The 16,440-nt window shown below is 38.7% G+C and overlaps 1 protein-coding gene and 1 pseudogene across 2 annotated transcripts in view; both read right to left on the minus strand.

Annotated features, from left to right (window-relative positions):
• The window catches only part of ATRN (attractin), a 183,377-nt gene that overhangs the window by 24,192 nt on the left and 142,745 nt on the right, over positions 1–16,440 (minus strand). Inside the window, exons 25-26 of one of the 2 annotated variants that reach the window (XM_065921520.1) lie at positions 12,259–12,320; positions 7,794–8,909 (exon numbers count right to left, since the gene is read on the minus strand). In XM_065921520.1, the coding sequence (XP_065777592.1) occupies positions 8,852–8,909; positions 12,259–12,320 (120 nt within the window). In that variant the 3' untranslated portion in view covers positions 7,794–8,851. Of the gene's footprint in view, positions 1–7,793; positions 8,910–12,258; positions 12,321–16,440 lie in introns of those variants that run through there. The other variant, XM_065921519.1, reaches the window with a different exon arrangement.
• Positions 14,584–15,099, minus strand: LOC136157876 (glycine cleavage system H protein, mitochondrial pseudogene; annotated as a pseudogene).

A 16,440-nucleotide genomic window follows, 5' to 3' on the forward strand; every position in this document is an offset into this window, starting at 1 on the left:
GAACTTTTGTCATCAATGTGGGCCTGTTAAAAATACCAACAACCGAGTTTCTTCCACCTGTACCAGCTTTTTTGAGACACAAACAGCACACCAACAGACAATGAGTATCCTTCAAAGCTGATACATGCATGGTTTCTCCTTGGGTAACACAATAATGAAGAATTTACTAGTTATTTCAAAAAGGGTGGCACTTGCTGATACCCTCCTTCTTTTTTTTTTCCCTACCACTAATCTGGGTACAGGTGGGGCTGTGACTCAGTGTTTATCTTTCTGAAGTCCCTCTTATCAATGGTTTTCTATAATTTTAAATAATTTACAAATGTAAGTTTTTAAAGTGTTAGTCGCTCAATTGTGTCTAACTCTTCGCAACCCCATGGACTGCACCACACCAGGCTCCTCTCTCCATGGAATTCTCCAGGCAAGAACACGGGAGTGGGTTGCCATTCCCTTCCCCAGGGGATCTTCCTGATCCATGGATCCAACCCGGGTCTCCTGCATTGCAGGAAGATTCTTTACCATCTCAGTCGCCAGCACAAACAAAACCTGTGCGAAACAGGATCCAGGGGGAAGGAGCAGTGACTGCACAAGAGACTAAGTAAGACTTGCCTGTGAATGTTTAGGGGTCTCTAGCGGAGGAATGGGTCAGCAGTGGCTTGCCGTGGGGTCAGGCGTGCCGGGGAGGCACGGTAAGTGTTGGCGTAAGTCCTCTTGGAGGAGATCACCATTAGCCCTACTATAAAGCCTACAGCCCTACCATAGTGACTGCAGACCCTAGGACTGGGCTGCTTCAGGTCAAACTACAGAGAGGGAACACAGCCCCTATTAGCAGAAAATTGGATTAAAGATTTATTGAGTATGGCCCTGCCCACCAGAGAAAAACCCAGTTTTCCCCACAGCCAGTCCCTCTCATCAGGAAGCTTGCACAAGCCTCTTACCCTCATCCATTAGAAGGCAGATAGTATGAAAACCACAATCACAGAAAACTAACCAAAATGATCACTTGGATCACAGCCTTGTCTAACGCCATGAAACTGAGCCATGCCGTGCAGGGCCACCCAAGAAGGACATGTCATGGTGGAGAGTTCTGACACAGTGTGGTTCACCGGAGAAGGGAATGGCAAACCACTTCAGCATTCTTACCATGAGAATCCCATGAACAGTATGAAAAGGCAAAAAGATATTACACTGAAAGATGAGCCCCTCCCCCTTGCCCTGGTCAGTAGGTATCCAATACGCTACTGGGGAAGAGCAGAGAAATAGCTCCAGAAAGAATGAAGAGGCTGAGCCAAAGTGGAAACAACACCCAGTTGTGGGTGTGTCTGGAGGTGAAAGTAAAGTCAGATGTTGTAAAGAGCAATACTGCATAGGAACCTGGAATGTGAGGTCCATGAATTAAGGTAAATTGGATGTGGTCAAACAGGAGACGGCAAGAGTGAACATTGACATTTTAGAAATCTGTGAAGTAAAATGATGGGAATGGGCACATTTAACTCAGGTGACCATTATATCTACTGCTGTGGGCAAGAATCCCTTACAAGAAATAGAGTGGTCCTCACAGTCAACAAAAGAGTACAAAATACAGTTCTTGGGTGCAACCTCAAAAACAACAGAATGATCTCGGTTTGTTTCCAAGGCAAACCATTCAACATTACAGTAATGCCCCAAGCATTACTTGGCAATGCCAAGCCTATGCCCCAACCACTAATGCCAAAGAAACTGAAGTTGAATGGTTCTATGAAGACCTACAAGACTTTCTAGAAGTAATATCAAAAAAAAGAAAAAAAAAAAAGAGATGTCCTTTTCATCATAGGGGATACGAATGCAAAAGCAGGAAGTCAAGAGATACCTGGAGTAACCGGAGTACAAAATGAAGCAAAGCAAAGGCTAACAGAGTTCTACCAAGAGAACGCACTGATCATAGCAAACGCCCTCTTCCAACAACACAAGAGATGACTCTACATATGGACATCACCAGATGGTCAATACCAAAATCATACTGATTATATTCTTTGCAGCCGAAGATGGAGAAGCTCTACACAGTCAGCAAAAACTGGAACCAGAGGTGACTTCCCTGTGGTCCAGTGGCTAGGACTCTGGGCTCCCAAAGCAGGGGTCCCAGGTTTGACCCCTGGTTGGGGAACTAGATCCCACATACCGCAACTGGGACCCAGCCAGGAAAAACAAAACAAAACAAAAACCAGGACCTGAAGCTGACTGTGGCTCAGATCATGAGCTCTTATTGCAAAATTCAGGCTTAAATTGAAGAAAGTAGGAAAAACCTCTAGGTCATTCCGGTATGACCTAAATCAATTCCCTCATAATTATACAGCAGACGTGACAAATAGATTCAAGGAATTAGATCTGATAGACAGAGTGCCTGAAGAACTATGGATGGAGGTTCGTAACATTGTATAGGAGGCAGTGATCAAAACCATCCCTGAGAAAAAGAGATGCAGTAAGGGAAATGGTTGTCTGAGGAAGCCTTACAAATAGTTGAAAAAAGAAGAGAAGCTAAAGGCAAAGGAGAAAAAGAAAGATATATCCATCTGAATGCAGAGTTCCAGAGATTAGCAAGGAGAGATTAGAAAGCCTTCTTAAGTGCAAAGAAAGAGGAAAACAATAGAATGGGAAAAACTGGAGATCTCTTCAAGAAAATTAGAGATACCAAGGGAACATATCATGCAAAGATAGGCACAATAAAGGACAGAAATGGTAAGGATCTAACAGAAGCAGAAGATGTTAAGAAGAGGTAGCAAGAATACATAAAAGAACTGTACAAAAAAGGTGTTAATGACCCAGAAAACCACAATGGTATGGTTAACCTAGAGCCAGACATGCTGGAGTGTGAAGTCCAGTGGGCGTTAGGAAGCACTACTATGAATAAAGCTGGTAGAGGTGATGGAATTCCAGTTGAGTTACTTCAAATCCTAAAAGATGATGCTGTCAAAGTGTTGCACTCAATATGCCAACAAATTTGGAAACCTCAGCAGTGGCCACAGGACTGGAAAAGGTCAGTTTTCATTCCAATCCCAAAGAAAGGCAATGCCAAAGAATGTCCAAACTACCATATGTTGGCTCTCATGTCATATGCTATCAAGGTAATGCTCAAAATCCATCAGCTAGGCTTATAGTATGTGAACCCAGAACTTCCAGATGTACAAGCTAGATTTAGAAAAGGCAGAGGAACCAGAGGTCAAGTTTCCAACATCTGTTGGATCATAGAAAAACCAAAAGAATTCCAGAAAAACATCTACTTTTGCTTCATCGATCACGCTAAAGCCTTTGACTATGTGTATCACAACAAACTGGAAAATTTTAAGAGATGAATACCAGACCACCTTAACTGCCTCCTGAGAAACCTTTACATGGGTCAAGAAGCAACAGTTAGAACTGGACAGGAACAACAGACTGGTTCAAAATTGGGAAAAGAGTACATCAAGGCTATATATTGTCACCCTGCTTATTTAACTTATATGCAGAGTACATCATGCAAAATGCCAGGCTGGATAAAGCACAAGATGGAATCATGAATGCCGGGAGAAATACCAATAACCTCAGATATGCAGATGACACAACCCTAATGGCAGAAAATGAACAGGAACCAAAGAGCCTCTTGATGAAGGTGAAAGAGGAGAGTGAAAATTCTGTCTTAAAACTCAACATTCAAAAAACTAAGATCATGGCATCTGTCCTATCATTTCATGGCAAACAGATGGGAGAAAAAGGAAACAGTGACAGACTTTATTTTCTTGGACTCCAAAATCATGGTGATTGCAGCCATGAAATTAGAAGATGCTTGCTGCTTGAAAGAAAAGCTATGACAAACCTAGATAGCATGTTAAAAAGCAGAGACATCACTTTGCCGACAAAGATCTGTCTAGTCAAAGCTATGGTTTTTCCACTAGTCATGTACAGATGTGAGAGCTGGACCATAAAGAAGGCTGAGCACTGAAAAATTGATGCTTTCGAACTGTGGTGCTTGAGAAGACTCTTGCGAGTCCCTTGGACTGCAAGGAGACCCAACCAGTCAACCTAAAGGAAATCAACTCTGAATATTCATTGGAAGGACTGATGCTGAACCTGAAGCTCCAATCCTTTGGTCATATGATGCAAAGAGCTGACTCACTGGAAAAGACCCTGATGCTGGGAAAGAATGAGTGCAGGAGGATAAGGGGGCAACAGAGGATGAGATGGCTGAATGGCATCATTGACTCAATGGACAGGAGTCTGAGCGAATTCTGGGAGATAGTGAAGGACAGGGAAGTCTGGAGGGCTGCAGTCCACGGGTTTGCAAAGAGTTGGACATGTCTGAATGACTGAACAACAAGTTTTTAAAAAATCATGGGAATTTTCAAATGCACAAAAGTAGAAAGACCAAACCAGTTAATCTCTATATGTTCATTACTCAGTCTTGGCAATTATTAACATTTTTCTGGCCTTCAAAGATTATTCTTAAAGAAGTTTATTGCTCTTTCAATGGAAGGACACTGGCCTTTGACTAGGAGTCTGTCATTTCTTTTCAGCTCTGTACTTACAACAAAACCCTTTGACCTTTTTTGTTCTAAACCTGTCCCTGTTTATCAGAGGCTTACACTTTTCTGAGACTATTCTCAGAAATTTGTCTTGATTCGAGGTTTTTTTTTATATCTTTTGTACATGTCTTTGAAAACTCACAATCTGTCTGAGAGCTCTGTGTTTGGAGATGTTTTTCACCAGCTTAATAGTGTATATAGAATGATACTTTTGAGAGTATACTAAAATTTCCTTTTTCTGCCCTTACAAGTCTAAAGTCTAGCCTTTCTAAAACAACATACTTATTTCTTGGCCTGGCTTTGACATCCCAACCAATCTAATTATGAGACATTGCTGCTTCTTCCCAAGTTCCTATGATTTACACTTTACCATTCTGATCTCAATGAGATCAGACAGGATCTAATCTAGTGATGGGATCTAATCTAGTGGCAGGATTTTGCATCACTTCTATCTTCTGGAAAATAAAGTGATCAACAAGACATGGAACTGTCAAAATGTCCGCTGTCAATCTGGCAATAACCTTAGAGGAAGTTCCGATAACTAGAAGTTTTACAAAAACATACCTTGCCTGTATCAGGAATTCCCATTACAGTCCCTCCTATTGGACATTCCCTGCTTATCCTTTTTATTTTTATCCAAATGCTATCCCTCCTATTGGACATCCCCTGCTTCTTCTTTTTATTTTTATCCAAAAGCTATCATCTAAGGCACCTTTAACCCCAGTCACACAGATTTTCATAGAACATTAGTCTGTCTCTCCCTCTTTACTAATAAACAGTCATTATGCTGACCATACTCCTACGTTACTCCCAGATACAAAGCTCTTTCACCTACATCACCTCATTTGATTTTCAGAGCAAGCAAGCAAATGGGTCTTATTAATTCCTTCTTTATACACAAGGCTCCTACTGGAGTCTGGGGAAGCATTTAATTATGACACAAAGAGGACTTAATGGATTTATCAAGATCTAGAATTTACTTTTCACTGTGCCCAAGTCTGGGAGTTCTTTTCTAACTTACTTCACATTAATATTTTCTCACTTGAATCACTGAGCTATCCCCTTCTACTCCCACCCCCAAATCTAATCCTCTTTCTGTATTCTATGAGCCATTCTTCAAATGCTTAGGATTACCTGGATAACTTCCCTTCTCCCCCTACGTTTCATGTATGTGAACCTAGTTAACTTGCTCTGGGAAAATACCTGCTTCTTCATTCATGTTCATGAAAAGGACTCTATTCTCCGTTAAATGCTCATCATTCCTAGTTCCTAAACAAAATCCAGAGAAATCAAAGTTCTGCGTTCTTTTCCAAAGAACATTCAAAAAAAGGGAGAAGTGATGAGAACACCATCTATCCTTGTTTACTACAAAAGATTCTGAGGTCCCTAAAGATGCTCCTCTGAACAATTCTAGTGATGTCATTCAGTCTTCCACCAGTCAGCTGCAGTGACTAATCCTCACTGGGTTGGTCCCTGGCAGCGGAGTCACTACATTCTGTACACATGGTCCAAGAACATAACACACCTGATAACTGGAGTCACTCAGCATACGGCCTCTACATTCCCATCAGCCAGAACCACGAGCTTTGTTCCCATGAGCTTTTTCAAGGTTGGTATATGTGGTTCCTCATGGCTCTGCACTTTTCCTGAAGGTCTACTTTACTTTCCATATATATCTGAGCATGACTCTGTATTAGATGCTGAAGGTGTGCATGTATACAAGGGTGACCAAAAGAAAGACACTGTACCTACTCTTTTGAAGCTTAGAACCTAACTGTGGACATGGACAGTACAAAGTAAAACTGTGATAGGACCATGATGAAAAGCAATACAGTTCCATGGGAGAGTGGAACAAAGGGAGAGAATTTAGTTTGGGGGTTCACTGATGGAATCTTGGAGGAAGTGACACTGTGGCAAAACTGGAAGATGAGTGTGGTACAGTAAGAAATATACATATGGTCTTTGTCCCAAGTTTCTGGCACAGAGCTCCTCAAACCCTTGAAATCTCCTATGTGACAGGACCATCCCTCCCCTATTTTTTATACAAGTGTTCATAATGGCTTTATCTGTAATAGTCAAAAACAGGAAACAATGCAAGAGTCTATCAGGAGGTGAATAAACAAAGTGTGGTTTATCTTTACAGAGACTATTACTCAGCTTTAAAAAGGAAGAACCTATCTTTAATTTTGATTTAAAACATCTTTAAAATGTATCTTTATCAGATTTATACACAAAGTAACTTAAATAATACAGAAGGGTATAAAAAAATTACAGGGTCTCTGAGTCTGAATTAACTATTTTTTGTAACACATTTATGGAGATGTTATTCAGGAGTGTCTTTTTTTCTCTCATGGGAGAAAGCTCTTCCAGAGCTTGACCCTGGCCATCTTCTGTCTCTGTGTTTTCTGGTGGAAGTCTGCCAGCTCCATGTGCAGCATAATTTTCTGATCCTTCCTCACCCCTCTTCCCCGCATCACTAACTGACAAGTTATGCTGCCAGTTCCAAGTCACTTCTTCCCCTTTCACACCCAACAGGCATTCCCTTACCACATCCCAGCAGTTATAGCTATCAAAAACATTGACCTGCCCTACCTCTGCTCCCCCACCCTAGTCCCAACCATCACAGTCTCACCAGGACTATTTGGGTTGATTTTGGCTCCCTTACAACCCACAAAAAACCCAGAGGAGGTCTTAAAACCATGAGTTAATTTGTATCTAACCACTTATCTCATATCTAGTGTGTGAGAGAGGGAAAGAAAGGGGGAGAAGGAGAGAACGAAGGAAGAAAGGAAGAGAGAAAGAGAAAAAAAATGAAGCCTAGAGTATACAGATACAAGGAGGGAGAGGGTTCTGGGGAACTTCCAGAGTGCGGGGGGAGCTGCATTCAGAGTAGCCACACCAGATGGCTTCTTCTCTCCTCCCTGCTTGTGCTGAACAACTGAAGACAGCAAATAAGGCAGTGAGCGCTGGTCCTTGGGCTGGAGAGGCCAGGCAGGATGGATCCTCTCTCATTCAGAAGACAAACTAACAATATATCTAATCCACCAGCACACACTCTCCATCTATACTCCACACTCACTGGAGGCTGTGACAGACAGAAATGGCATCCATACACAAGTAAACATGGAATCTTCAACATGATAAAAAAAATCAGACATTGAGGAAAACCAACATTGTGAAAGAGAGGTACCAAACAACAACAGACAACATCTGAGACAGTTATAAATAGCACAAAATAAGACTTCAAAATAATATAATAAAATTTATTAATCTCAGAAAGGAATATGAAAGTAAACTGCATTCATAAACTTGAAACAGGCTACAAGGAATAATATATTAGAAATCAAATGCAAATGTTAAAAAAAAAAATCTCACCAGAGGACTCAATAAATGAAATGGACCCAACACTGAACTAAATTAATGAGCTGAGGAACTTGCATAGAATGTAGTACAAAAGGAAAATGAAAAAGAAAATGAGTTTAGTTAAGAAATGCAGGACAGATCCAGAATCTCACTCACTCATCCAACTAAGGCTGAGAGTCATAGATAACTGTTTCAAGTTCTCAGAACTCAGTTTAAAACTTGTAGGAGAGATCTCTAATTAGCCCTGTTCATCTTTGCATATCAAATCACATGTTCATTTATAGATGGGATGCCCTTAAGTGCTAGACTGTTAAAGGTGACTAAGTGGTATAATAAAAACATGAGTAGAGTGAAGTCCAAGGAAGGGTGGACCCTGGGGTGAATATGCCAGAAGACTTCATAGAGGAGTAGACAGGTTGGGCTCTTAATACGCCCTTGTGTCGAGTAACTTGGCTGAACTCATCTATTAATTCTAATAGTTAATCTGCAGATCCTTTAATTTCTACGAATACAATAATGTAAGTAATGCCTTTTTCTAATTCTTATATATTGATTTTTCATGTCTTATTGTATTGGCTAGAATCTCTATCAACAATGTTAAATAAACTAAGTGATAGTTTTTGTCTTTCTCTTGTTTCCAAAGTCAAACGGAAAGCTTCTAATATTTTACCATTAAGAATGTGGACTGTTGATGGCTTTACATGTTATTCCTTTATTAGATTTTTAAAATTTATTTATTGTTGCACTGGGTCTTTGCTGCTGCGCACAGGCTTTCTCTAGTTCCAGTGATGGAGGTTACTCTCTAGTTGCAGTGTGTGGGCTTCTCACTGTGGTGGCTTCTCTTGTTGCAGAGCGCTGGCTCTGGGCACGTGGGCTTCAGTAGTGGCAGCGTGCAGGCTGAGCAGGTGAAGTTCACAGGCTCTAGAGTGCAGGCTCAGGAGTTGTGATGCACGGGCTTAGTTGCTCCGCAGCATGTCTTTATCAGATTTTAAGCTTCTTTCTATTCCTAGTTTCCTAAGAGTTTTTAAAATGGATGATATTAAATTTTATCAAATGCTTTTCCCCCACTGATTTAAGATGATTGTATTAGTCTTCTTTATGCAATCAATGTGAATTACACTGACTGATTTTCTGTTGCTAAACCAGCCTTGCAATTTCTGGAATAAACCCAACTAGGTTATGATATAGAAGTCTTTTTACATTATTGGCGGATTTTTGCTTCCTTATTAATGAGTGAGACTGGCTTGTAAATTCCATTCTCATATTATTCTTGTCAGGTTGTGCTAAGTTCATAAAATGAACTGGGGAGTATTTATTCTTTTCTATTTTCTAGAAGGTTTAGTTAATATTGATTATTATTTCTTCCTTAAAATGTTGTGAGTTACCAACAAAGGCACCTGGGCCTAGAGTTATCTTTGTGAGAAAATTTTTCATTATATATTGTTTTAAAATAGATACAGGACTATTCAGTTTTCTATTCCTTCTGTGTCAGTGTTGGTAAACTGTATATTGTTTCATTCTGTTTTTTAATTGTTTCATTCCATCTGTTCCATTTTCAAGTTTATTTGCATAAAGCTGCTCATTAAACATTTTTCTAAAGGAAAAAATGTGTGCAGGATTTGCAGTAACGTCCCTCCCCCCTTTTAATTTCTAATTATTTGTATCTTCTTTCTTTTTCTCTTGGTCACTCTTGCTAGTGATTTATCAATATTATTCTTTTCAAAGGTCCAATCTGTGGTTCTTTCAATCCTCTCTACTGTACTTCTTCCCCTATATCATTAATTTTTGCTCTACTTATATTCCTTTCTTCTTTTCTTTACATTTAATTAGTAGTTCTTTCTCTCCTTTATTGAGAGGCTTGTTCTTTGTTTTCCAACATATGCTTTTATAAAGTGGTGATCTCAACCTTAGCTGCAAGTTGAAATCACTTGAGCTTTTAAATGCTTGAGTTCCACCCCTACAGATTCTGATGTAACGGCTCTGGGATGTAGCCTGGGTATCAAAATCTCCTCAAGTGATTCTACTATGCAGTTAAGGTTGAGAACCACAGATTTAAAGCTATATCCTCTAAATACATTTTCTGTTTTCTTTAAAAATGTTTATTTATTATTTTTAACTGAAGTATAGTTGATTTACAATGTTGTATTAATTACTGCTGTTCAGCAAAGTGATTCAGTTATACACATACACTCTTTTTTAAAATATTCTTTTCCATTATTGTTTAGCATAGGATATTGAATGAATACAGTTCTGTGTTATACAGTAGGACTTTGCTGTTTATCCACTGTACATATAGAAGCTTATATGTGCAAACCCCAACTTCTCACTGCAACCCTCCCCCAACTCCTCCCTTGGTAGCCACCAGTCTGTTCTCCATGTACGTGATTCTGTTTCTATTTCATAGATAAATACAACTTTAACTCTGTCCCACAAGCTCTTAATATTTTCATCATTTAGTGCAAATCATTTAAAATTTTCTGCTTTGTTTTAATTTAAATAAAAAATTTTAAATGGGCAAATGCAATATATTGTTTTAGTGGTTAGGTAAATGGTCAGCTTTGGGAAAGAGTAAAGGGGCTGACACTAAGGTAAATATAAGGTAACTTCTAGGATACTTGTAATACCCTGGGGAAAAAAAAAACAACTCTTGTCCCAGGTAGTAGTTACACGAGAGTATTCAATTTGTGATAACTCATTAAGCTTACAATTTCTAAGTGTATAATATAAAAATATTATACTTCAATATATATTTATTAAAGAGAGAAGACAGATCCCATACAAACAGTGGAAATGATAATGACACTAACTTTCTCAATATTAATACTAGAAGCTAGAAGAAACAGCATAATGCCTTCAAAATTCTTTTTTTTTTTGGGCCACAATGTGTGGCACAAGGCACTTATCTGACTAGGTATGGAACACATGCCCACTGAATCAGAAGCACAGAGTCTTAAAACTGGACCACCATAGAAGTCCATGCTTTCTAAATTCTAATGGAAAGTGTTTCTAACCTAGAATTCTGTATTCAAACTTTCAATAAAATGTGAGGGTAAAACTAAGACATTTTTGGACAGGAAAGGTCATTGAAAAGTCACGTCTACATGCACCTTTCCTCAGAAACTTCCTGGAGAATGTGTATAAGATGGGAATAAACAGGGGGACAAAGACACAGGATGAAGGAGACAGAAACTTCAACATAAGAAGGCTAAAGAAATTCCCAAGATGACAGTTGTGCAGCAGGCCTCAAAAACAACTAGTGCACTTGGGAGCAGCAGGTTTGGGTCCTAGAGCAGAGGCAAGAGAATTTGTGATAATTCTCTTTATGTTTATGATTATCTAGGCCAAGAGAAACTAAAACCAGGAAAATATCTTCTTGTGTTTGACCACATCAAGAGAGTATTCAGTTCTGTCAGAGTATAGGGGTAAATCAAGGGTAGCTACATAGAAAACCAAACAATTAAAAACCCTAAATATGGCAAATATTACATTTAGCACAAGCAAAAAGTGATTCCCCTATCAAAAAAATGGGGACATATAATTAGAGTTCAACTCAGCAGCAAATGGAAGGCTTTTATGGTTATAACAACATAAATAGGGACTCCTGATTTAGCCAAACATTGTGATATAACTATATCACATAAGTGGGATGAAGGGGGATCTATATGTGTTTATAGTGTGTGGGGAATTGCTGGGAGAGGTAACATAAGATAATAAATCTTTATCTTTGATGCCCTTATCAGTAGGACATCAAAATATAATGGAATTGAAAAATCAAGAAAGAGTTTAAAGCATGGAGAAGTAAAATACTAAAATAATTTAAAGTTGTGGGACACGATGCTATTGCTTCCTCTTACAAACACTGTAGCACTTTTTCAATTATGTGTAATAGTATTTTCTTAAAAATAATGTTAAACTGAAAAAGAAACTATAAAAACAAAAGGATCTCAAGGCCTAACAAACAATTTAGGTTTTAAACTTTTAGGTTTAAAACTCTAGATAATCACCTGAAACATCTCTTGAACAAGCAGCAGCATATATGTAGCTCACATCAGTAATCATTATTTTCTGTTATTTCAACTCCAAACCTTCCCCATATGAAAAGTCAAATTAACTACATTTTAGTATAGGGTACATGAAAAGCTACCTCAAAAAGCCAGAACATACAAACCAAATGTCTTCATTTTATCAAATTAGATTGAACATACAATATTGTAACTGACATGTAACTGTTCAGGGAAATATATAAAGTTAGTTTGATCTGTTCTGCAAACACAAGATTATTCATTTACCTTTCATGGGTTGATAATTAATTAAATTAAGTACCCAAATCAAAAGAACAGATAGTTTGTATAAGTGAAATTACCTGAAGAAGGTCACGAAGAACTGTACTAGGTCCATAAAATTGCTGTGCTGGGAGAATGCAATCTGTGACAGAAAACCAGGTAGAGTGATTAGGTTATAAGACAGAACCATCAACTCAGCCTTCTTGCTGAAGCAGAAAGACATTAACATTTCAAGAGATTAATGGAATTTTTTCACTTGAAGAAAAGCACCCACCCCTTTAGTTTTTCTTGCTTAACTGCCAAAGCAAAAGTGATATTCTGAGACTCAAGACAAATCCCTATAGCCCCTCTGCTTGACACCAGATCTCAGTTTTTAGTCTGACCTGGAAGACATCTCAGAGGCCTACATCTAATGAGGTGGATGAACCTAGAGCCTATTATATAGAGTGAAGTAAGTCAGAAAGAGAAAGATAAGCATCGTATACTAACACATATATATGGAATCTAGGAAGATGGTACTGAAGAACTTATTGGCAGGGCAGCAATGGAGAAACACACACAGAGAGAACAAACCTATGGACACGGGGAGAGGGTGAGATGTATGGAGAGTATAACATGGAAACTTACACTACCATATGTGAAACAGAGAGCCAATGGGGATTTGCTGTACATGTCAGAGAATTCAAACAAGGGTTCTGTATCAACCCAGAAGGGTGGGATGGGGAGGGAGGTCGGAGGGACGTTCAAAAGGGAGGGGACATATGTATACCTATGGCTGACTCATGTTGATGTCTGACAGAAAACAACAAAATTCTGTAAAGCAATTATCCTTCAATTAAAAAAATAAACTATATATATATATATATAACCTAATGACAAGAACGTCAGTTTATTTGCAAAGAGTAGGACATGACTGAGCGACTGAACTGACTGACTGTGCCCATATCAAGACAAAATGCTCTCCCCTTTTGCTTCAAATTCCAATTCTTGGATCTACCATGAGGTGGGCGGCCTCCTTTAGTGTCCTTCAACCTTTTTGACACTTAATGCTCACTTCAAGATAATGTCCCTTTAAAAAAAATACTTATCCCAAGTTTCACTACATTGAATATCATCTGACAATCAATATAACACCAATTGGAACCTAAATAATTTTATACCAAGAATATTATAGGGACTTCCCCAGTGGTCTAGTGACTAAGACACCATATTCCCAATGCAGCAGGCCTGGGTTCAATCCCTGGTCAGGGAACTAGATCCCACATACCAAAACTAAGACGCAGCACAGCCTAAATGACCACAGCTCTCCTTGGAGAGATGATGGTGCTATAAATGAAACAATTATTGAATAAGATGATAGTTATTCAAATAAAGATAAGAATGACAAGAATCATAGAAGTATATGATTGGCATCTTCTTTTCCTAATCCGGGCTACACACCCCCAATCCCTTGTCAACTTCCACTGTACAAAATGCAAGAAAAGTGTTACAGCCTGGGCCCCAACACAGTAACAATACTTTGCAGTCTTTTTATAGTCAGATTCACAGAGGATCAAGAGAGAAGAAGCGTCTAGTGTTTTTCTTTTTGACGCTCTTATGTTCTTTTTGACACTCCATAAATAAATAAAGGTCCAATACTACCTATTCAGGCCACAGAATATTATGGGGCTTAGAATCTGAAGTTTTTGTGTTTGCCCTCTAGCCACCATTTATATTGAGAAATACAAACATACATAGACATCATAGATAAGGAGAAACCATATTCTTTGCTTTTCCTTCATTTATTATAGTAATCAATCCTTTAGGTTTCTTGAGAAAATGAAAACTGCAAAATATGGCTATAGTCATCACATAAAAGGTTTTTATTTTTTTAAATCAAGAAGCTGAATATTTTATTATTAAACTGTTTCTTATTTGTCTGCAAGGCTTCACTGTATAAAAATAGCACCAGCAAACACAGTATATTGCAAAATTAAGAGAGTAATATTCTTCATCAGACACTATACAACTAACAAACTTCCCCACTGCCAGTTATTTCTAGTGGGAAGATCATTTTGACCCAAACATAGGTATGGCTGTAAGCAAGTTACAATACTATATAAGGCTTAAGATAACCATATTATCTTTGAATCGCATAATTTTTCTAACTAGTTTTATCACAGATAATTTCAGGAATTCTGAATATTATAACTAGAGTCTAGCCTAAAAATCATCGGGTGCTGTGAAAAAGATGCACAATGTTTATCTGAAGTCATTAGGACATTAAGAGGTATTTTCTTCAGGAAACATTGTTATAAGTAGTTTCTTTTGCTAAAAGTTGCTTTTTAAATATCTATCCACCACTAATTTAAGACAAATATGCTAGATTAAGTTGTTTCAAACTAGTTTATTTAGGGGTTCCATTTTCACTGAATAGACTTTAAGTATTTCTCATTTGCTTCTTCACTCATTAGTTCATCTAGTTCTGAAGGGTAACTGAACGTCATCTTGATAACAAGCCATCTTCAGAACAAGATTTGTTGACAAGTCCTGGATTTTCTGCTACAGCTTTATTAATTTCAGTTATTTCTCCTGATAAAGGAGAACAGAGTTCACTACCAGCTTTCACACTTTCCAAAGCACCGAACTCCTTTTGTTTGTTCAATTTGGTCCCAACCTCAAGCAGACTACAATAAACAACATCTCCCAAAGCCTCCTGTGCAAAATTACTGATTCCCACTGTTTCAACACCATTTTCGGCGGTTACCCTTTCATGTTTTTGGGTGAATTTCCTATCTGACAGCAGAGCGGGGCTGGTGCATAGCGGCGGCAGGGCACCCGCCGGCAGCCCCCAGAGCCTCAGCCGACAGCGAGTTGCTTGATGAGATAGCGCGCAGGCTGCCCACCACGGCCCGCAGGCTCCTCCCCGCTCACACCACCATGTTCGCAGACATAAAAGGTTTTTAATAAGACTGGAGAAAATCAATTATAAGAACAAAGTTATTCAGTCTTGAGGAATGGAGAGTCTAGGTTACAAGACATAAAGAAACAAATTCTAGGCCATCCAATTCTGTTTAATCTTTTAAAACAGCCAGTGTAGCTGGTCTCCAAGACTCACATCATTCTAAAAATGGTCTTCTTTTGTTGAATGTTCATTACCTAAGTCTCCAAAGTTACAAAGTTTCATAAGAAAACACAACTTATGTACCACAGCTTCCTTATCCATTAGTCTGCTGATGGGCATCTAGGTTGCTTCCATGTCCTGGTTATTATAAACAGTGCTGCGATGAACATTGGGGTGCACGTGTCTCTTTCAGATCTGGTTTCCTCAGTGTGTATGCCCAGGAGTGGGATTGCTGGGTCATACAATGGAATATTACTCAGCCATTAAAAATAATTTATTTGAATCAGTTCTAATGAGATGGATGAAACTGGAGCCCATTATACAGAGTGAAGTAAGCCAGAAAGATAAACACCAATACAGTATACTAATGCATATATATGGAATTTAAAAAGATGGTAACGGTAACCCTATATGCAAAACAGAAAAAGAGACACAGATGTACAGAACAGACTTTTGGACTCTGTGGGAGAAGGCGAGAGTGGGATGTTCTGAGAGAATAGCATTGAAACAAGTATACTATCAAGGGTGAAACAGATCACCAGCCCAGGTTGGATGCATGAGACAAGTGCTCAGGGCTGGTGCACTGGGAAGACCCAGAGGGATGGGATGGGGAGGAAGGCGGGAGTGGGGATCGAGATGGGGAACACATGTAAATCCATGGCTGATTCATGTCAATGTATGGCAAAAACCACTACAATACTGTAAAGTAATTAGCCTCCAACTAATAAAAATAAATGAAAAAAAAAACAAAAAAAAAAAAAGAAAAACACAACTTATAACAATGTTTATGAGTAGACTGACCACCTAGAAACATCTAGCCCTGCTTTAACACTCAGTCTTGTTGCTTAATCTTTTGATTAATGGGTGATGGATTTACTGTCCAAATTGAGAACTTCTGAGAGTGAAAGAAGGTGTTACTAAAAATTACACTGTGACAACAGGCATGAATGGGGCTGTCCCCTACTCAAAGACTGTCAAACAAGGCAAACCATCTGCAAAATCAGTCTTATGAAAAACGAGATTTTAGTGAAAGTGCTATTGGAAAACTGATTACACAAAACCATTGACAAATAAAGACTTGGCAGAATTACCAAGTGAAGAGGGATGAAAGATACAGACTTAAGTCCTTCAAAAATCTCTGAATATGATTAAGAGCGTC

The sequence above is a fragment of the Muntiacus reevesi genome, chromosome 2, assembly GCF_963930625.1.
Source record: "Muntiacus reevesi chromosome 2, mMunRee1.1, whole genome shotgun sequence".
NCBI lineage: Eukaryota > Metazoa > Chordata > Mammalia > Artiodactyla > Cervidae > Muntiacus > Muntiacus reevesi.